The sequence below is a fragment of the Halichoeres trimaculatus genome, unplaced genomic scaffold (assembly GCF_033239565.1).
Source record: "Halichoeres trimaculatus isolate MK-OKI-2021-1 unplaced genomic scaffold, fHalTri1.1 fHalTri1_scaffold_11, whole genome shotgun sequence".
NCBI lineage: Eukaryota > Metazoa > Chordata > Actinopteri > Labriformes > Labridae > Halichoeres > Halichoeres trimaculatus.
This window is the reverse complement of record NW_027437189.1, coordinates 22327310-22350835: the sequence shown is the minus strand read 5'-3', so window position 1 is coordinate 22350835 and position 23526 is coordinate 22327310. Positions and strand designations below refer to the sequence as shown.

The 23526-nt window shown below is 43.9% G+C and overlaps 1 protein-coding gene across 2 annotated transcripts in view; it reads right to left on the bottom strand.

Moving 5' to 3' along the window:
- The window catches only part of l1cama (L1 cell adhesion molecule, paralog a), a 43731-nt gene extending 20205 nt beyond the window's left edge, over nucleotides 1–23526 (bottom strand). For both annotated transcript variants that reach the window (XM_074681343.1, XM_074681344.1), the window contains exons 1-3: nucleotides 23470–23526; nucleotides 22147–22275; nucleotides 106–444 (exon numbers count right to left, since the gene is read on the bottom strand). In XM_074681343.1, the coding sequence (XP_074537444.1) occupies nucleotides 106–235 (130 nt within the window). In that variant the 5' untranslated portion in view covers nucleotides 236–444; nucleotides 22147–22275; nucleotides 23470–23526. The remainder of the gene's footprint in view (nucleotides 1–105; nucleotides 445–22146; nucleotides 22276–23469) is intronic.

The following is a 23526-nucleotide window of genomic DNA, read 5'->3' as shown; positions in this document are numbered from 1 at the left end:
TTGATGGATCAACAATGTAATTAACACGACAAATAAAACCTTTGAACCTCGTGGAAGCGTTCAGCCTCCACCACTCTGAAATGTAGGCTGTGAATCTGTACTCACAGTTGGGGGGTATGTGTATGGCTGCTCGGCTGGGCTGGGCAGCAAAGGAAAAGAGAAGAAGGAGGAGGCGCGGGAGGTGAGGGGAGCACCGCCCCCTACTGCCAACCTGCTGTCGCTGTGTGTGAGGCATTGCTCACTGTCCCATCAAAGTCCCACCTGCTCACAACCACCACGTGCAGTAAAATGCACAGAGGGCAACCTCACACACACTTGTGCAGAGCAAGCGTGAGGCGTCTTTGGTGTCTCTTGTTCTCTCCTGATTTCTTTTCCTCTTCCTTTTTTTTTTTTTTGACGCTCCTTTCTTCAGGTCAGGTCCACGCCCTCCTGCTGGTCTCCTCGCTGAAAGATAAAAGAGAGGGGGAGGTGAGAGGAGCAAGAGGGAGGGGCAGAGCGGGGCCATGTGTCAGAACGGGAGAAAAATCACCCTGCGCCATGTGGTCAGACTCATACACAGACTGAGACATGGACTCATCACACCAATCAAGAGTTAACAATACAAAAAAATCATACAGCGCCTGTCACTGAACCTGTTCCTGTAAAAAACAAAGCTCCCTCTCCATTTGGCTTATTACATGACCAGTGGCCCATATGGAAAGGCCAGTCAGAGAGACAGATGGACACAATACCACATCAAGAAGCTGAACAGAGCTTCCCAGTATCCAGATGGGCTGTGGACATACTAATGCAGAGTGACGAGGTGTAAAATCAGATGGTTCACAAGACAGACGAACATACAGCTGATAATTAGGTTGACGAGTCAGGGCTTGTCTGGACACTCTGGACGCTGTGTACTGTACTTGGGCGAAAGTGCTGTGATAAGTGTGCGATAAAGATGCTTTCAGTCGTGGTGAGCCAGGCAAACCACCCCTGCTAGGAGTCTATCCGTTCTCCATCTGTACCCTTGGAATGGGTCCTCACCACAACATGCAGGCTGTCCTCCCCCGTGACACTACATCCCACAGCCCGCTGACTGTTTACAGTGCTCAGTATCACACACAAAGAACTGTTACAGCATACCATGGTTGAGACGTACACGCCAGACAAAGGGAAACAGAGATAATAGAGGGAGGATGCTTGTTTGGCAGCTCTGCGGTAATGGCAGCCTGATTAAAGAGCTCTGGCTCCGTGCTCTGCTGTTTGTTGGCAATGCCACAATGGAGTGATGAGTGACCTTGGAAAGTGGAGGGGAGGTCAGGGAAGATGTAGATGGTGGGGGAAGAGTGGAGGTTAAGAAGAGGATGGAGAGCTGTGATTATCACTCATCTTTTATCAAGTGGAAAATCATAGTTTGATGGTTAATTAACACGGACCCTTCCATGTTCTCTAGTAAAAAAGAAAATTGTGTTGAAGTATTTATTGGAAAGAGAAACAGGAATGTGGGATTTAAGTAGATAAACAGAGCCCAATTAGATATAATTAAAGACCAATGGAAAGCTGAGCCCTTAATAAGGCAGTTTAAACTAACAGCATTAGGATTAAATGAGCCATACACTTACTCGCTTTGTAAGAAAAGCAGCACAACAGGCCAACAGAGAGACAGAGAGGAGACAGAGGGTGTTAAAGATGGAAAGTGAAGGAAAAGTGGGTTTGGGAAAAGGAGGCACAGTGAAGGAGGGAGAGTGCGAGGTGATGAGAGGAGTGGAGGGATGTGGAAGGAGGGGAATAGGAATAGGAAGGATGACAAAAGGTGACAGCTGTGACGCTAATCCTCCCCATCCACTTGCATACACACACACACACACATCTACACACTCATACAAGCTCCTCCAATCAGTGCGCATGGCTAGTTCTCTCTTTCTTCATCTCTTTCTTTTGCTTCCCCTCCATCAGCTTCTTTAGTGGTTGTTTTCTCCAGAGACACGGGGCCAATTACAGTGATCTGGTCTTAAACAGCTTCTCCAAGATGCCATTAGAGGCAGGTGGATGAAGCAGGACTAGTCAGGGTGTTAGTTCTGGTGTTAATGTGGTCTAAGGTTGGCGCTTGGCTATCAGTGTCACATCCCAAGCGGTAGGCTGACTAACAATGTGGCGCTCTGTGGCTTGTCAGGCCGCCAGTCACTGACAGAAAGGAAGGCAGGCAGACGGGCGTACACACACCTCCAGCAGTCTGGTGAAAGAAATCAGACAGTTGAAAGGGCATGGTCCACTGGGCCTCAGTCAGGAGGAGGCAGGCCAAGCCAGAGAATATTCTGGTCGTGTTGAGGAGGAGAGGAGGCGCAGTAAAGGGGAACACTATAATGAGTTGGGAGGGGTGTGTCAAAGGAGGGAAAGAGGGAGACACCCTGAAAGAAAAAAGAGACAGACGTGGCATGAAGGTTGCTGTGTAATGAGGCCAACCTGGCCACCCAAACATGCTGATATTACAAATTCATGTGGCCTAACACACACACACACACACAAACACACACACACACACACACACACACACACACACACACCCTATCTATGTGCCGAGCATGAAGCCTTATGGAGCTCCATTATCACAAGGCTGAGGGACACTGACACCGCAGCAGACGCCTGATTTCACATCTTCCAGCTTTCTGCGCAGCAGCTGTTAGGGATCCAATCCCGGCCCTGTTACCTGCTTCATTTGACAGGGTCAAAGGTCAGTCCTGAGATGGCTGCTTTCAGCTGGGGGGAAATGACCTGGCAGAGTGTTTCTGAGTGCTTTTAAAAACTATTATCGCCACTGGGATGTCAACTGTCACCATCAAAAGACATTCAATCATAGGGAGGCTGCAAAGTGAGCCATTCATGTGTTGAGATTCGAGGGCGTGGTTGTCTCTTTTTTCTGCGAGAAAGCCTAAGCGTAGAAAATTAGCTGCCAACAGGCCGTGTATCAAACCAGCCAAATCAAAAGAGTCAATTCTGCAACCCCTTCAATAATTCATGAACGTCTGCTTGAATGTCGGCGTTCTGCTTGTTTAAACATAAATAAGTCAAACTATCATATTATACTATAAGTGTTGTTTTCATTAGTAGGCTTTTATTGCTGCACCACTGTGGTGTAGACACCCCTGTCATACATTAAATCCAATATTGCACCCTCTTTCCTCTGCAAAATGCAGTAATTAGTGTTAAGTAGACATGTTGGGTGTTGCCAAGGACTTCATGTGCTGAATAGGCTGTGTGTTTAGTAAAGGGGGAGCAACACACTCGCATCAAGCCTCTTGAGTCAAATCATGTTTTAAGTTTCACACATTTTCTGATCCCCATCATGCCAACCGCCCACATATACATGAGGGACTTCTGCTGTTTGCCTCGCATCCTCACATATCCGTGTGAGGAGCTGTGCTGCTGATAAATGTAGCCTGGTGTGTTTTCTTTCAACACTTTGAGACCAGAATGTGAATACTGATCGCTTCCACAAGAAGATCTGTGCATGAGTGTGTGTGTATGTGTGTGTTTTTGGGTGTGTTCAAACATATTTGCAGGTCTTGTGTCCTGTCATGCCTTTGCTTTTAAATATTAACTACCTCCAGCTGTGAAGATGTGTACAGGGAGAGGACGTGGGACAGGAGGAGGAGGGAAAGAAAAATAAATGAACACATGCCCCTCCTTACCCCCTACACCCCCCCAGGGTGCGTCTGTCTGGTTGAACATCAGGTTGAAAAGAGACAGACAGAAGGACAAGAGGGAGCGGTGATTTAGACATACAGAAAGAACTCATTTAGAAAAATGGACTGAGAGCGATTAAATGGTGAAGCAGTGAAAGATTTTAAGGGTCAATGGCAAAGTGAGGAGGGGGTCTGAAAACAAGGTGATGCTGGTGGGGGGTGGGTTCATCAGGGCCCCCTACAGAGTGAATTATTCATAGAAATCTCCTTCCTGTCGGCACAATTTGCCCTAAATTCACCCAAATTCATAATTCATTCATGCCCCTCGCCATACATTCGGTCTGGTCCCAGACAGATACTGTCCGTCCATGTACCTGGTGTTTTTTCTCTGTCTGTCTGTCTGTCTGTCTCCCTTCTTCCTCTCTGTAGCAGGATCATGCTTAATGCATGAGCCTGTTGCAGTGAGACGAGTCTCAGACCCACTTTGTCGCTCCAGCAGAAAAATACCACAAATCATGTGCAATAATACCTGGTCCTGCTCAGCTCCACGATTCACTTTAACACCCAGGTGTATTTAATCATCCAGTGCAGTGAAGACTGCATTTCCTTCTATCTTTTCTCATTTTTTCAAAAAGTGCTTCCACTGAGGAGCCAAACCTTCCAATAGGAACAGTTGGAGAGCGATATGTTCCTATTTTCCTGTCACCTCTCTCTCTGTCTCTGTAATCTCGCAGACCCCCTTGGTATCTGACACTAAAAGCTTTCTTCAATTCCCCTTCGATCACATTTCACAGCACATTCCCAGTCCCTCATCCTCCCTCTCTTCTTTCTACACTCACCACTTTTCTCTCCATTAATTCAATAAACTGCTGCGGTAGCACTCTCGCTTGGACAATAGGCATCTCTGCTGATTAATTCAATATTTGTGACTTGAGAGGAAAGGGCTTTGAAACAGTGGGAAGCTAAAGCTATTGTGGTGCAGTACTCTTGGTTTAATGCAACAAACGTGCATTTTGTTGGTTGATCTATCGTCAACTTCAAATGGAAATTTGCTGTAAGAAAAAAAAGCTGCAAGAGCTATGAGCTATCTTGATCAGGGCACATAGACAGCACATTCATCAGCAACACCATTAGCATACGCCCAACTGGTGGATACTTTGCAACTCCCACATATGTCAAAGTGGCAAAATATTGCAATATTTTCCTCTTTCCCTCCTCCTGAGGCCCCGCCCCCTCCCCTCCCCCACCTTTGTTCTGTCAAAGGTTAGGGGTTAATATTGGAGTGACACAAAGCTGGAGAAATAAAGGCTGTCAGAGGAGCCGTGAGGGCTACCACACACTCTCTCCCAACCTCTCTCCTTCTCTCTCTCTCTCTCTCTCTCCTGGTTGCCATGACAACAGGGTCTTCGCTGCATCCCACCCTTGTACATACAAATTCAGTTATTCACACACATGGACACTAACAGGTTTGCGGTATCGCTTACGTATGCACACGCACGTACACATGCTCTACCATTTACGGGCACACTGACAGGCTTCCTCTTGAAAACACACACACACACATACACTCCAATTCATGTGTGGTTACAAACACTGAATTTCTTCCCATCTATACTACTTAAAAACACTGAAAAAGGTCTGCGGCCTTCCTGATTTTTTTTTCAAATATTCATGAAGTGAACTACTCACTTATGATTCCTGGAGTTCATTACAAATTTTTACTATCAGTCTTCTTCATACATCAGTAAACTCACACAGACCTTCCCTCCACTGCCAAGACAACAAGAGCAGCTACCTCTGACGTGATTTATTTATTGATGTTTTGCCCCTTAAGACACAGTGGGAATAGTAGAATAAAAGAAGTGGTGAATTATTCAAGGGGAAGGGAGTGGACTCATTTAGACTGTGATGGTCGAAGAGGTGAATGGAAAGATGGAAGGAAGGAGTGAGAGTGGAAGGTAAACAGAGTAAATGAAAGATGGGCGGCACCTGCAGGAGATCAAAGGGGAGGATGACAACAAGTCAACAACAGAAAGTCTGGAAATTGACAGAAAGCGAAGGCACGGGAGAAGCAAGAGGAAAGGGACACGGAGGGAAATATTGCTTTTAGGGATGTCCCAATCCGGTCACGTGATCGGGATTGGGGCATTTTTTAACGATCGGAGATCGGGGGAGAGGGAATCGGAAAAAGCCTGGGGCCTTAGTTCTGGTTTTTAATTAAAATATGTGTAATAGAACGTCATCATTCATTTTAAAATATAACTTATTTTGTCATTATATCAAGTACAATGATATTGCAAACAAGAAATTGCAACCTTATTGTCACACACGTACAAGGTTATCTTGTGGTGCACCACTGAGAAGCTTTATCTTTATTTTGTTGATCCAATGCAGTGGAGAAAAAAAGCTATATCCATGTTGGCTAGAATGATACCTTCATTTAAATAAAATAAAAAAAACTCAAAGGACAACTTGTAGGAGTTTTTTTCTTTTCTTTTTTCTTAATGCATTGCTGAAAGATCGGATCGGGAAATATCGGGATCGGCAGATACTCAGAATAAAAAAATCGGAATCGGATCAGGAGCAAAAAAAAGGTGACGGGACATCCCTAATTGCTTTAAAAAAAAAAAAAGATTAATGACAGACGTGAGGAGGCAAATCTGATCATGGGGTTGCTGACCAGTAAGAGCTCTGCTCTGATCACAAACAGGGGTGTTACCCTGATGTAAGAGTGTATCAGATTCCCCGTATGTGTGTGTGTCTGCTGGTGTGTATCAGTGGAAGATCAGCCCACGTGTCAGCAGGTCAGCTAATCTCTCCTGTCAGTTAATGGATCCAGTCCTGCAGATGGAGAGCTGCCTCCAGGCCTCTCTGTTTTGAGCTTGTAAGCTGCTGGTCACTTAAGTCTAGGATTGATAAGCTAATTTGCGTATGGCCTGCCTGTCACTCAGGTAGTCACAGGAAATTATGTATGGCAGCGATGGACAAACAGAAAAATACTGAGAACGAGGCAGAACAGTTTGTGTTTGGTGAGATAAGTTCATCACTGCACACTTTTTGTTTTCTACTGTTAGATAATCACAATATGGTAGCTTTGCTGCAGTATTGAATTTCTTCCTCATTTGCATTCAATTTATGTAATTATGCATCATGAAGGAAAACAGTCTCCCAGGGAAAAAACACAAACAACAAGGAAACAGATTTTCTTTGGACTAAAAGAAGGAACATATGTGTTCAGCATCATAAAACAAAAAAAACACACTCACACACTAAAGCATAAACTATCACACATTGCTCTCCTTTGGGCGTCATTTGCTTCATTAGCAGCAGCATCAGTCAGATTGTGCGCCTGCAGCACAAAGCGCAGTAATTATGGACACACCCTCTGTGTCAGGCAGAAGATATAAGACGCGATGCATGCAACCCCCCGTGCACCCGTCCACACGTGAACATTGTTTTGCACATGAGTGCAGCAGGAACATGAAACAATGAACATGAGCAGCTCATGAGCCTCCTTTATGGCAGAATGGTGCAGTGGTTATAGAGCACAAAGTTAATGGGTTTGTGTAAGTAAATAGAAGCAATCATGACATTATGAAATTACGTGGAAGAGCCATTAGTAGTGACCTTCCCTCTTCCTCCTCCCTGCTGTCCCCTCCTCTGTCCTATACTCCCCGCGCTCTCCCTTTATCTCTCACAGTCAGCCTCTCCCCCTTTTCTCCTGAAGCTGTAGCTTCACTGACGTCTTTTTTTCAATACTGACATGCATTTTGACCTTCACTGCCACTTTCACTTTCTTCCCTCTCTTTACCTTTGCTGAGATATTTATGCTGTATGGGGAAGAGGAGCTCAGTGGAGATCCTTCAGTAAACGCATTGTGTGCTGTTATTCATTCCTCAGAGAGAAAATTAAAGGGGGATCAGACTGCTGGAAAGGAGGTTTTATGTGAGTGTGTTAGTAAAGCCTTTGGGGATCACACTGGAGCCCGGCAGCCCAGTTAGAAAAAAAAAAGGAGCTGACATCAGTAGAGTATCTGACAGTGGTAGCCCTGCAACCAGACGCAGCAGCTTAACAAGGCTGGAGATGGCAAAGTGGTTATAACAACACACACAGCATGCAACAGCACCAGAGGGAAACCAGTGCAGATGCAGATGCCCAGCTATCCAATACTCAGAAATATCCAAATATATGTGAGAAAAACAAAATATTAAGAATTAATATGACTGAAAGATGAGGCTTCATTGTTATTCAAGTCAGCCGTGCAAACATTCATTATTGATCAGCAGGAGAAATGTATGCGGCTGAAAGAGAAGCCTGTAATGTTGAGGTTAGTTGATAAGTGTTGAAATGAAAGGGAGCATATGTGTGTGTTTGACTGTGTGTGTGTGTGTGTGTGTGTGTGTGTGTGTGTGTGTGTGTGTGTGTGTGTGTGTGGTCTCCTGGAAGTGAAGTGCGCTGGCAGTGGTTGGTTTGTGTTGGCTGTTACAGGTTGTGATGTCTGAGGAGGGGCAGTGCACTCAGTCATTCAGCAGACAGAGAGAAGGAGGACGACGAGGAGGGAGTGGTCCCTAGGGTGAGGTGATAAGTGGCCCATATAGCATTGAAGGACAAAGCCGCCTGCAGGTTTTGTGACACGCAAGGACACTGGCCTTCTACCTTGGGAGACTCAGCACGCCACACCCTGAGGAGAGGGGCGGGGTGTGTTTACGTGACCTACAACCTCCAGCACAACAGGTAGATGCTGTGAAATTTCATGCTAGAGAGAAAAGCTGTAATGTAAGTCATATTTGATTGACCTGAAAACATGGCTCCTACTTTGAGGAGATTTCTGTCTCTATTTCAGGGTATTAACCACAGGTTCATTGCTTACATGACGCTTAAAAAAAAGGTGTTTCTGGCTCAGAGCTTCCCCTGCCAACGGCTGCTTGCTCAGAGTTACTTTGTCAGAAACATTTGTCAAGGTCTCCTTAGGATGGATGTAATCCTGTCTTTTCCACCACTTCAGGGAAATGAGCTGCTGGCAGGGCAAGGTCACACATAGTGCTTTGCTAACCTATTTGCATGGAAGAGCCCCAGTGGCACATCGACTGTGGGGAAAGCTTTTTCTAGTCTGGCACCAGAGAAGTCAAGACCTGAGGGGGGTCTGACATGAAAGCAAAGGGTCTGTAAATAAAAACATACATCAAACATGCTTAAAGCCTTGCACAGATTGTTAAAGAACACAGTAATGGAAAAGAGAAATACACACAACTGCAAAGTAACAACGAAGGCAAACCATGCAGCTCTTAGAAAAACACTTACACAAGCAACCAGGTGTTGAAAGTAGAGCTGAAACGATTCCTCGAATGATTCGAAGTACTCGATTACAAAAAATACTCGAGTCATTTTCTCCGCCTCGAGGAATCGTTTAATTTTAAAAATATCAAAGAGTGGTATTTCAAATAGAGCTGAGGCCATATTAAGAGAGTTTTCAGACCCCTCAAGCAAACTCTTATACAAAATAGCAACTAGCAACAAATCTAGCTTCTTTTCTGGAGTTTGGAGACTAATGGGTCATTCTACGAAACGGGTGCCATTTGGGTCTGCAACATTTGATGAGATGTACAAGGCACAAAAAATGTGTCAAAGTGTGTTTACAAATTTTGGAGCTACCAAAGCAAGTGCTCTTATTCACATGCTGTATCAGAAAATTCTATTTCTTAAAGAGAAAAACTTTCATTTGAAAAATAACTGCTCTTTAACTAAACAAAAATGTATTTTATTCGATTACTCGATTACTCGATTACTCGATTACTCGATTACTCGATTACTCGATTACTTGATGGGATTTTCAGTAGAATACTCAAATACTAAAATATTCAATAGCTGCAGCCCTAGTTGAAAGTTAACCGTATGATGCAAGAGAAAGTTTTTGCAGATCAGCTCACCAAACATTTTGATTCACGTCTTCAGAATGATTAACCAGGGCAACAACAGCCTCTGTGCAATCCCATTAACTTTGTTAAAAAGTTGCAGAAGCAGCACATCCCCTTAAGTGCTCCTCATCTAATCAAATCCAAGGTCTTCTGGGGATGAGCAAGGAGATCCACCGCCCCTAAACAGCTAGTAAATGCCTATCAAGTGGAAACAGAACAGGAAGATAATGGGTTGTGTATGGATGAAAGGAATGAGGAGGGGAAGAGACGGATGAATAAATAAAATGGAATTATCACAAGTCTATAAAATGTGGAACAATTAATCCTAATCTACTATTAGGCTCTCTTCCTTTGTTGGAATTTTAAGTGCTTACATTATGAATAAACAATGTTATTGATTTATTTGTTGTCCAGTATGTAAATTATTCCTGCTTCCTGCTGAGCTGTGCTTTGCTGAATGTTTCAGTCCTTCTCCTTCTTTCACCAGGACGGGCATTTACCCAAGATCTTTACAAATTCAAGATAATCTTTTTGTCTGATTTGCAGAACCTCTCACACCAGTTAACATAATTTCAGTTGGAGTTGATTTGTTTAAACGTAGAAAGAGTCATCTTCATCAAAGATGAAATCTCTCTAACTCACTCTACTTATAAGCCAAAGAAATTCACTTTTAAAACTTTTGGTGTTCAAAAAATTGGATCGATGTCAGAGGATGTTTGATATCTTTTCAGAAGATCTGCAGTCTTGCGTTTTTCTCTGTGGCTTTATCCAGCACAAGTTTGGTTTGAAAAAAAAAATCCATAAACAAAAAGAAATGTTTATTACATAAGTGTGTGAGCGGGCTCACAAACCCGTGTCTCGCTGAAGCTGCTGCTTCTTGTCTCTATCTCAGCTTTTTTCTGCTGCTCTCATCTCCCTGTCATCAACACACACGGGAAAAACAGCAACGTTTAGATATGTGAAAACACACACACACAAACACACTCGTTGCTCCAGCCTGCATGCATCAAAAAAAAAAAAAAAACACAGACACGTAGCAGCAGACAGCAAGGGTTGGTTTAGGTAATTGTCTGGCAAGACGAGTCAGTGTAGGGGAATTTGCCTGCCATTCAAATCCGTCTGAAGGGGAATAAAAGAAAACAGAGAGACGTGGGAAACAGAGTTTGCATGGTGTTATGGTGGCTTCATACCTGGTCAAGGCTATTGTTATGCTTCACTTGTGTGTGTGTAATAGTGTGTAAAGGAGTGTGTTTGCTAAGGGATGTGACAGGTCAGTATTATCATGCATGATTCATTATGTTTGCCCAGTGTTTATTTGTGAACCTGTGTGTGTGTGAATTTCTACCCAGTGCCTCGGCCTAGGTGTCAATACCCCTGCCTCCCATTTCTTTCTCACCCTGCTATCACCATGACAACCTCCTGACTCCGCTTCAGCAGCACACAGAAAATATTTCCCTCCCCTCCCCCTTCTCCGTGCTCATCCTCCTCACTCCATCCCCCCATACGCTCTCTCCTTCACTCTCATCTAGCTGAACTTTATAGTCTCTACCTTCATCTTCCGTCTCCTGAGTCCTCATCCTCTGCTCTCGCTCCATCTCTTGCTCTCTTCAGCTCCCCTCCTCTGTCTACATGCTACCAACACTTAAAAGAGTTCCCCTTCCTGACTGTCATCTTTGCAGAGAGTCTGTTATTTGCACTGCTCTATCTCTTTCACTTCAGTTTTCTACTCTGTGCCCCCCGCTGATTGCCTCTCATTCTTTATGTCAGAGAAAAAAACTTCCCCTTCCTCTCCCCCTGAACTCCATCACCCCTACCTTTTAGTTTCTCCTCTCCTTCCTTATAGAAAGTTGCTTATGGAGCTCTGTCCTCCATCTGTGCTGCACTACATCTTCATTACTGTCACCAAACCACAATCATACACAATGCGATCATAGGTAGCATTCTATCAACCTCTGCCATCAACTTTTATCAAGCCAGAGAGACAGAGACCTCCAAGTCCAAGGGGAAATTTGCAGTCTGGCAGCGCATCGATACAATCCCTCGACCCTAAGTGGCTGACTAACTCCCATCGCATCTGTTATCATTATCATCGGCAAACCATTTCTGCTCCGTAACTAAATCCAATCATTACCAATGGAGTCCACAGTGGAGATCCATTTGAGGCGGAGCGGCTTGTGCTCTCCAGCAGAGGAGGGCCAGGCCCCATCAAAGGCTGCAGCATTATCTTACGCGCGCAGCCCCGTCTCAGCTGTAAACCCCGTCTCTTCAATTCCCCCCCTCTGCGTACGTCCCGTCCACACAGCCCCGTCTACGCACCAGTGTGTAGTGGTGCAAAGAGATCAAGGACGTGACATTTTCTGGAACTCGCAGCAATTTTCAGGCAAGGCGCAAAATGAAAGAGAGTAAACAGACAACCTGTTTTGTCCCGCCTGTGTTTGCAGCTGTCTGTGTGTGCGTCATCTCCCGTCAGGCGGTTAAAGAAAGTGACAAATATATCTGCTGTTATATTATCTATTCCAGGAGGCCGGCAGGGTGAATAAGCAAAAAGAAGTCGGGATGCTGTTTTATCTGCTCTCTATAAATACTGTTTTTTTCACAGCTTCTCTTGCATCATCTCGTCTTCACTCCCTCCTCTTCCTCCAGGGTTTTTGCCCCATCTGCAGCCAGAACTTGACCGCACTCTCTCAGATCTCTCCTTCTTCCAGTTTTTCTTCACTTATGAGAGACGACAGAAAGGATTTCACCACAATTCAAGCGAGAGGAGAGTGGGAGAGAAGGGCCACAGGGATGTGGTGGAAGCTGAGGTGACCTTTCCCTCTGGCTAAACAACCAGTTGATGAGCTTTTCATAGAGAGTTAGAGCAACAAGGTCTGACATTCCCCATCCATACTGTAGACACACATTACAGAGATGCTTGGGGCAAGAGCTGGATACTCTTGTTTTTACTCCCACACTCTAACACATGAGCTAAAACACACTCAAACACTTACCCTCACAGGGAGAAAATAGAACAGAAGCAAAGTCCTGGTACACTTAATCCCCAGCCATAGTTGAAAATATCCAAATCATCTCCGTCCTGTGATAGCATGCTTTAAAACGTGCTGATCATGCTGCTTTCTATATAGGACACCCACACAGCACGTCAGCAACTCCTGCCAGAGAGCTCTCGCAGAACAAACACAGCTTTTGGATGACAACATTTCCCAGCACCTCAGACACTTTTAAGTGATCCGAAGTGAAAGCAGAAACTAGCGTCTTCTGACACGTGTGGAGGCGGACGGGCCCCTGCAGGTAGACCAGGGGGGCCAAAACAGTGGGAAAAAAGTGCGTACGACAGCGGCACAGCAAGTAACAGCCCTGTCAGTAATGTTTACTGTTGGATTGTTTGTCCCCCGTCTCAAACACAGGCTGGTCAAAACAGCGTTCAGCACAGTCATAAATAAAACAGCCACTGTCTGGACTGCTGAGGGCAGGGAGTCGAAGGGAGGGATGAAAAGATGGAAGGAGTGAGGAGAGGAGAGAAAAATGAGAGTTATGAGTTGGTATAAAGATTGATGATATATGACACATGCTGGGTATGGAGACATCGCACCTTATGTCATCCTGTCACTTTGGTCTGTGGGCACTTCTGCTATTTATGTTTTGGGTTTGGTTTGTCTTCTTTAATAAGTGTCACAGACCTGTGAAGATGCAGGTGAGCCCTGTGTGTGTGTGAATGTGTGTATGTACTTGGCAGGTGTGTATCTGCTTCTGTGAACGCTGACATTTCAATCGCTACAGGATCTCCGTCCTCTTCCCCTCCCGTTTCTCTTTCACCTCCTTCCTGTATCTTTCTCTCCTCGTCTTCCCACACTCCTTCCATCTTAACCTTCGCAGTCTCACACTTCCTCCTCATCACCCCAAGCAGGATCACACTTCAGTGCCCAATCAAGATTAGTAAAGACTTGCTGGTAAGGAAATAGATTCCCTCTCTTCAAAAATGTTATTTTCTCCCCTGCTCCTCCTGCCACGCCCATCTGTGCCAGGTCTCTTGGAGGATGAGGTCTTCTGTGTGTAACTACCTCCTTAAGCTGGTTAAAAATGTCTGGGCCCTCTGTCTATTCTCCACACTCCCTCTTTATCTCCCTGTGGTTTGCTTCCTGCTCTTCATCTTCTCTCGATTCATCCCCCCTTCCCCTGGTGTGACATCTGCACTCCTGAATAAATCTATTTTCCCTCCGTGTTGCTACTGTGTTCTCTGGGGATTGCACCTTTTATCTTTTCCTCGTATTAACAAGAAGCTTCACCCCATGTCTCCTTATCGCTGCCTGCTGCATTAGTCAGTCCTCTCCTCAGTGCCGGTTTCAGCAAATGATTTACAAAAACAGCAACACAACGTCGTGCCCCGCAACTTTCACCACATAAACAGCGTTGTTCAATTTCCCCCCTGTGCTAAAGAGCGGGATGTCTGATGTAAGAGACATCTTATGGCTAAATATAGAGTCTCATTATTGCAGCACGGGCACTGTGTGAGACTCTCTGTACAGCCATGCTCAATTACCCCTGATCAATTCAGAGAGCAAACTCAAACAACTTCAACACCAACCTGTTTTAAGAGCACAAAGTCTACATCAAGGAGAGGCTAACGAGACAACCACCCTATTTTCTTAGCGAGAGACTGTGTAACAGGCTACCATGGCCTAATTCCTCAAGGCTATGAGCAGATAAGGAGGGAGAGACTGGGTTCACAAAGGGACAAAAAACACATAAACAAAAAACCCAGCAGAATAAGAGAGTAACTTCTCTGTGTAAAGTCTCCTTGACATGCAAATTATTTGTAACTTTGCCAAAAGATTATAATGAGATGGGAAGTTGTTTCGAAAATTCACCAGCAGACGGCTCTGCTCGGGCTCTCAAACAGAAATATGTCACAGGAATAAAATGTTACAAAAAAGTGAAATTATGTTATGACACAAAAGCCAGTAGTTATGCTTATCATCATGTTTGTACCTGTCAAATTTATTCTTGTTGAGAACAAAGTCCTTAATTTTTCTGTCAGTTTTTCATCTGTATCCTTGCATGAGAAGAGAAAACAAATGATTTTTAACGACAGATAAACCCAAATCATGTCAGTCATGAAAACAAAGTTAGAAAAAAACTTTCCTGCTTTATTTCTGTAATTTTTGCCATTTCTTTTCTGAATCCCTCAGTCCATAGTCACTTTGCTTCTCTGCTCCTTTTTTACAATTCTCCTTCTTTGTCTCTGCGCCTCCTGTGTGCCATTACCCTGTTTTAACCCTGCCTGCCCCTCCTCTGCCCTCCCCCAGCCAGCGCCTGCATGCATGTGGTGGGTGTAGTGTGTAATAGGATGGCACAGTAGGTGAGATTAAATTAGGCCAGTGTATGGGGATTACAACCCACTCAAAACCTGATCTCCTCCTACTCTCCGTAATCCAACCCTAATGAATATATCATGGCTGACACAGCAGATAATGTGCCTCAGAGAAAACACAGTCACAACATCACCGAGATGTGCAGATGAGACAAATACAGGCAGACTGTTTACCTACATCACCTGCAGTACTCCAGGAAGCTGCGTCTGTTCAAGTATGTTTCATGCTCCGTTTATCTCAGTTATAGTTTTTCCAAAAACAGATTTAGTGAGGGAAGAGTCAGGTGAAACAAAATCAATGCACTTCAGTGTAAACTGCCGATAAATGAGCTTTTAATGGGTTCAGAAGACTATCAGACCACACAGTTGTCCTTTTTACAGACATATGTGTTTCACTCAGTCACTGTCAAGAAAATATAAAACAACGCACATGCTCTGATGCCAAAAACAAGGGTTTTGTTTCGTCTTTTTTATCCTGTAGTATACTGAACTTATTAAGCTCACATCTTACATGTATCAAGTAACTTTGTCTACTCCGCTTAAAATAGTCACCCCTCTTTCAGGAATATATTATTTCTCTATTTTCATGTTTGGGTTTGAAACAGATTCAGCCCAAGTAGAGACTGTAGTTCAAAACTGGGTTCTTTGGATCGTCTACCAACAGAGAAAATGTCAGAATGAGCGTTTTTTTTCTCTGGCATATATTAAAAGGGATGAGATGAAAGTCATGCCAAGGACACTAAGAAGCACTGTCGAGGGGAAATCGACATGAAAAGAGTAAATTCCACCAGCAGTGGAAAAAGTCCTCTCAAAGGCTCAGCAGCTCAGTATGATGTAACCTAAAGCAAAGCAACAGTGCTGAAGTAGCCGACAGCGCCCAGATACATCATGCCTCCAAGTAACATTAAAAATACAGCCGGCCTCTCAGCAACAAATCAATGAATTAGTAAACCTCAGCCTATGCACTGTAACCAAAGCCAGGTCAGTACAATCACACACAGTTCTCCAAAGGGTCATGATAAGGCCAGCGTTGTATTAATTTCCAAAGAGCAACAAATGGCTGATATCAGTTTTTAATGGTTAATTTAACTGATTTGTTTTTGGTATCAATGGCAGCATGAGAAGATTCAGGCCATGTCCTCACGTAGCTGGGTATCTGAGAAGCCACATATATTCTTATACATTTACACCATAGACTGTATATAAAGTGGACAGCGTGGCTGCGCCATTTATCATTCTACGGTTTTGAAGCCAAAATACCGCCGTCTCAGGCGCCACCATTGTAGCAGTTTGGAGCCAGATTCTGTGTAGTAGAGACAATGAGGGATTCTGGGAGAATCTATGTGGAGCTGGGTGACTGAAATAATAACTTTTATTTTCTTTCGAGAGTCTAATCACTTCCTGACTTGACCTCCCGACATATTTTACAATCCCCGAAAAAAATACACGAGAACGGCAGCTGTCAATCATCGTTAAACGTTACCTAAAGCCTTGTTTTTAACCTTGTGTAAATAATGAAAACAAAACGTTTCAGAAAAAAGAGGACTTGGTTACAAGACAGCCAAATGATATCTTCAAATCACCACAACAATGGGACGTGAGAAACATTTCTACGAGGTGTAATAATTTTTTTAAGTTTGACCACAGCCCATCAGGATTTTTAAACCTAAACCGCAGCCAGTCACCAGGGGGAGCAGTTTTTGTGGAGACCTCACTTTGAGGTCTCCGGACGTCCATTTTTTTTTTTTACAGTTTATGATTTACACCTGTCACCCATACGAAATCACAGTTTTATGTCACTATAAACAATGTTTTCTGAAAACTCCAGACAAAGTGAAGATTTTTTGAAAATTGTATTCTGATTGGCTGGCACAGGTTTCACATGTGAAAAACAGGCCAAATATGGGTTTGGCATACTTTAAGCTGCACTTATCTGCAGATTTTCCCTGTGCGTGTGGTCAGAAGTATTTTTTTTTTTAAATTTTGAAAATACTTTGCTTCATGTGTACAAGGCCTAACTCTATGCTGATGCTTTTCACACAACTAGCTAACAGGTCCAGGTTTAGCTATCATTGCCTAAATGACCACATTATTAAACTTTAATGTCTCATAACCACATGTAATTTGTTTGGGACACAAAGATCAATACATAGTATAGATAATCAGGTCAGGTTTTTCTTGGCTGTAATCATTAAAGGGTAGTTATGCTAACTGTTGGCTAAACCATCCAGATACTAAAGAATATGATGGCCTTAAATATGTATGAAGGTTGTTTTAAATATTACCGCAGTTGTACAGAGTTTCCAGTCAAATTCCCCACATCATTAAAGTTTAGAGTTAGAGGGAAATTAATTCAAAGCCACTGTATTAGCTTAAAAAAACATGGAAATTATTCTGTTTGGCGAAATAGGCTGTAGCTATTACCATGACAAATAACATGTGCAGCTGTAGTAAGACAGAATAAATCAGACCTGAACAAACGTACCAATGTGCCATCAGACACTTGACATTATCTTTCACAAATAAGAGGCAGTTATCCAACTACAGCCTGTGTGATGTACAGATCATTCATTCATGGCCACATCTCACTGGACACTGCTCATGATAAAACATACACGCACATAAACGCACAGAGCATCATCTTTGACGATCAACAGAACACTGCATAGATGCACACAGAGGGTCAATTTAGTCCAATTATAGTCACTGGTGTGGAATAAGAGGCCTCTTTGAAAGAGCTGACTGTGGTCCGGATGGAGCGACACGAAGGGGAATTCTCTGTTTCGCTAAGACAAAGACATCATTTTGCCAGAAGACAGAAAAAGGATAAGGACAGCATAAAGGCGGGGCAGAGAAGGTCAGTCACAGAGTTACATATCTCCCTTATTCATATTCAACCTTGGCTTTATTGCTTCTTCGCTCCAGTCTGCTCCTTCGTCCTAAACGATGAGCAAAGAGATTAAATTCACAGAAATTGATTTTTGGCACCATGCTAATAACAGAGTGATGAAAAATGTTACTGAATATATATTTCCTGGTTTTAAAATGTATTTCACAATAACTAGACCCTCCATTTTCATTATTAGTTTGGCAGTAATTAATTTCTCTCCAGGTTTCACATAAAAGCCACGATGGGGTTCCAGTTTTGTAATTTTATCTGCCAATATCGTTTTGGTTTCCCAGAGGGATTCTACCATTTCTCCTCTCTCATAGCATCACCCCTAAGAGCTGCAGTAAGGCAATTCACTCTCTAAAATTAAATTAATTCCCATACATGACGCCTCTATTTGTGCCTTAGCCTCCATCACAGGTTCAATTGTATAATAGAGTTGGATTTATGAGCTTTTGTCTGAGAGCCTCTTTCTGGGAAAGCTAATAGGAACCACAGTCATTATTTTGATTAAGATGTGGTCTTCTCCCACCACTGCATGAATACTGATATGACGAGTGAAACCGGAGAAGTGTGTCGCAGGTAGCGTAGGGAGAAGGACGCAGACAGAGATGCTGTAAAGGGAAAATGGATTACAGAGGTTGAAAGGTTTCCAGCAGCCGTCAAAGGAGAGAGCAGGGCTCCAAAGTGATGACTAGAACAAGGTGGGTCAGAGAAATTGCTGTGACATTCCTTCCCAGCTTTGTCTCGTCTTCCTTAACAAGCTCAATCTTTCCGTCATCTCTGTACCATCCTGCTTCCTTTAAAATCAATCCTTTCCATCTTAAGTTTTTCCCTTCCTGCCTGCTTCACTTCACCTTTGTCGAATTCATCCTCCTCTTCATCCTGCTCGCCTTCTTCCCTCCTCCTCAGTTCTCCATAATCATTTACACGTGGCTGGCCTGTCAATCCACCTGACCCTAAGCGCCCCAAATCACCACAATGTATTCTCCACCAAACCCTGACAGCATGTCTACACGATCCCCCACTTGACACCCAGTGGGCTGACTCCCATCTGCGAAGTCTAAATCAAACAGCCTCCAAGCTGCAACTGAGGAGGGTGTGTGTGTGTGTGTGTGTCTGTGTGTCTGTGTCTGTGTGTGTGTGTGTTCAAGGAGGACTCTGACAGCGTCCTGAATGTGCACATGCAACTGTGTGCTCACACATGCAAGCCATCAAAGAACACACACACACACAGACACTCACACACTGGAGGATAACTCAAGGGAGTTCACTCTGAAGCCTTTGGATCTGCGTTTATGGTTTCGTAACTTCACAATTTTTTATTCTCAAAGGAGGATAAAAAGAAAAACCATGGATGAAAGTTATTGTTGACACTTCAGTCTTCAGAGATAGTTCCTTCGCTTTAACCCTTGTTTTACCCCTCCGCTACTTCAATGGTTGACACGCCACAAAGTGGCGAGTACGCTCTTTGATCAGCAGCAGACGCTTGAGTAATCAGGCAAGGAAGGCAACGTTAGAGACTCTTTATTTTGGCGCACTGCAACAGGATCTCTGTGGTGTGTGTTTGCAGAATGTTTGTTAGTGTGTTGCATAAGTAGTGCCTGTGCAAATGTGTGTTGATGTATCAGTGTTTGGTTGGTCAGGATGACAGGCTAAGGTGCCCTGAGGCTATAACAGGTTGCTGAGGAGCGGAGGGCTCGTGCAGCGCTGCTCTTCCCTGGAGTTGCTCCTCCTAACTGGCAGATTGAGAGTAGATCATTCCTCTCCTCCTACACAACACCAGCTCTCCTCTTCAACTGCAGCACTAAAGGCATTTGGCAAAAGGCCAGCAGAAATATGTGGGCATACATTGCAGAGCCTTGCCCACATAAAATTCAGCGTTCATCATTATCGTTATCTGGAAGATAAATATTAGGGGAGCTTCTTTTTAATCACGTCTTCTTTCATTAGCCGGAGCCCAGCCTCCCGCGTGACCTTGCCCTTTTCTATATCCTACTTGAGCCTTTCTTCTCTCCCCACGCTCTTGAATACCTATAGCAATACAAGGATGTGCTTTTCGCCTCTGAAGAGGAAGTCCACCTACCCTTTCTTTATCTTTTCTCCGTTGCCTTCCAACCTCCCCTGCCTTTTCCCTTTCTTTTCATCGCCATTCCCCGTCTTTCTGCCCTTCTCTCCTCACATAAATCCCTGTTTCTATCCATCTCTTTGACGGAACAGCTCAATTAACCGGCCGGCATCAGCAAGGAGATTACATTCTGCACCATACCGCTAGCAAAGGTAATCATTTTGTCTGAGTCTAGCAACCTGCTCTGACAACAACCTCTCTGCTGCACCAGCACAAACAGCAGCATCGTCCAGAGATTCAGCTGTCACTGCCATGCAAACCCAATTGCATTAAGCAGTATGATAATGTGACCAGCAGTGGGTCTCTGGAGCATTACCGTCATGGAGAGGTTGTACACGCACATGCGCATGTGTACACACACACACACACGCACATTCATTCACATACTCATTCACTCCAACACACCCTCTTCAGCAGCAGCTGTATCTTGATCTATTGTGTGAATGTGTGCAGTGCAGTATGTTTATGGATGTTGTACAGATGGTAACAAGTCATTGTCAGGCGTAGCCCCCCTCACCCCACCCCACAGTCCCCAGACAGGGTTCATCTGGGACTGGCCACTGAGGCACTGAGCAGGAGCGAGTTCAATACACCACCAGTGCACACATGAGCTCACAATGAGCACAGATGCATAAAACTGGTAGATACTTGTCATAAATGTCTTCTTTTATACGTCAGTGAATCTGGTGAAGGCAGGAGCTGCATCCACTCATCATGCACAAACAACCTACAGGCAAAACGCACCCCCAGCCTTCAGCTGCTGCCTCTGGCATTAAAACAATACATCATTAACACAACCAGAGCAACATTGTCCTTTTCTGCCATTGGGTACAACAGATGTGAAGCAGGCCACAGAGGATGACAGCAGGCAGCTGTATGGCACACAGCCAGGTGAGACGCTCCTTTTCATGGGCACACCTCCATAGTCTGCTGTGAGCACGGCCCCACCCTTTTTTTCACCTCTCTTGATATCTCCTTCAATGAAAATCTCTGTCTCTCTCTGTCTCCTGTTGATATCTGAATCCTTATATCTCCATCTCCTCTCCCTGTTCAGATTCCTCCACTGTCTTCCCTCCAAGGTCTGTAGTTTCAGGTTACTCAGCTTTGTCGTTGCCCTCACTAAAGAGACTCACTGCAGCTGCAGGAGATAAGATTGGTAGACTAGAAAATTGTTGTAGTCTGCACTGCTGTGCTGTTCATCACAGCTGAGTTTCATCCTCCACCTCTATGGGAAACACAGCAGCACTTGCCCATGCAATCATGGGCAGCACTCCACATTAAACCACGCAGCAATTAGCTGGGGGAGGGGAGTGTGCAGAGAATACGAATATTCATATTAAGCGTTAGAATTTGTCCGGGTAATTAGCCTCAGTTTGCAGTAAATGCTCACTGCAATATGGATGGCAGAAGAGCAAGTTTGAAGAATAGTTGCGTCAAATTTTGTGGGAAATCATGAAGAGCTGTGGTATATGTGTTATCTTAATGCATTACACTAATTGTGCAGATCAAGACACTGAGCAGATAAAAACAAAATACAAAAGAAGAGTGTCAGAAATTATTTAACTAAAAATCTAAATCTACTAAAATAAGTAATAAAATCTTCAGACATGTCAAGAAAAAAAAAATTCTGAGTAAAGTCTGTGATTAATCAGTGATGGACAAAAAGCTCTGCTGTATATTAAATATGTGTGTCAAATGAGACCCTGTTGAATGTTATGCAATATTCATTTAATTAGCAAGAAAATGCACAAAAACTTCACAACAAGTTCTGTGATGATAATCTATACCAACAGGTTATCTTCATTTCACAGTTTGGAAACCTGCCACTCTACAACATAAAGTAATTCATCACAACCCCTCCCTTCCGCTGAAGTATAACATTTGTCCAATATTAATTTTCCTCAACTGAGTCTGCGTAAATAGCAGTTATTTCAGTATTTCTCAAAACCAACACACCTGCTGGCTACAGCACAGATGACAAGCTGTTAGAAAAGGATCTGTTAAATACATTTACTTAATCAGACTGTCATCTTTTAATGTTGGTTGAAGCCAAGGCAGAGGTGTGACTCCATAACAAGCCACCTCCACCTAACAGTCTAATTAATGTGCCCACCAGCGCTCTGTTGCTCTCTGCGTTCAACAACAAACCGTCAAGCTGAGACCAAAAAAAATCCTCTTACCTTCTCAGGGATGCTCCGTCCTTATGGCAACTCCTCGTGTCTTTTCCCCTTCCTCTTTTCCTTATCTACTTGTGCCTTTTCTTCCTCTCCTCTATGAAATTGACTGTGCACCTCTCCTGTCCGCTGATGCTGCAGTGATAGAAAAACACACCCTCCTTCAGCCGTGCTCTCCCTCTCTCCCTCCCTGACTCTCATTGGCTGCTTGTTAGAGGTGACATCACCCTTCTTCACTGCCTGCCTCCTTCTCTCCTCCTCTGTTCCCTCCCTACTTCTCTCTCTCTCACCTCACTCCTCTGTGGATTGTGGCCATTCCTTTATTGTACCCCTCCTCCTTCCTGTCCTCTATCTTTTCCCTCTGTCCTCTTCTTCTTCCCTTGTATACAGTCTGGATTAGCGGGTCCAGCTTGTTCTGATCCGTGCAGCGCTAAGCATAATGATGCATGCTATAGACTGCATTAGCATAGAGCACAGAGCCTATGGCCCTCCAGCATTTCTTCTTCTCTCCTCTCCTCCTGCACCATTCAGGAGCAAACAGGCTACAAAGGTGGAGTGATGACAGCTTGAGCTTTTTCTGAATTATTTCTGCGCTTCACTGGGCTCAGTTTTTCATAAGCTTTTTAATTCATTCTGCCACTAAGACACTGACTGGGCTGCAGTTCATTACCATGCAATCAAAGCCATGACTGGGATGATAGTTACATAATGCTGGTGAATAAAAATGTGTCAGGACTTACTGCCGTCTCTTATCTGAGACCGGGGGGCGGGTTGCTGAGGCGCACAGATTCACTGATTTCAGGGTAATTAAGGATCAGATAATGCAGTCTGGCGGGGTGATTGTGATCCAGCACACGTGCAGACAGAAATCAAAGGATTTTATTTGACTTGCTTTGATCTGTTTGTATCTTGGTTACTGTGGATTTATGTGTCAGTAAGTTGGCCTCATTTCCCAACGGCTCATCTAAAACCAAGCAACACAAAACTGAATCTTCTTTAATTGCTTTTAAAGAACTCCATGGACTGGCTACGGGGGTTTTTTAAACCTCCTAAGTCCCCTTTCTACTTCCAAAAACCCCTCAGATTCCCCCAAAACAATTACTCCTCTTTGTTTCAAATTAATTGTGGAAGTAACTGATTTTTTCCAGCTGCTGCCAGCTCTCAGTTAGAAAGTTCATTCCTCTCCGGTAGCCAGACATCGTGAATCACTTCCTTTCCAGGGTCATGCTTTGAATATGTAAGTTTTTTATATACTCATTTAACTTTAAAACAAAACAAAATATTAAAGTTATTCTGAAATAAATAGGAAGTCATTCACATGATACTCACATTGTTGTGTGATGGTTGGCTCTGCTCCTTACAAAAATGTACAACATTGGACTTCAA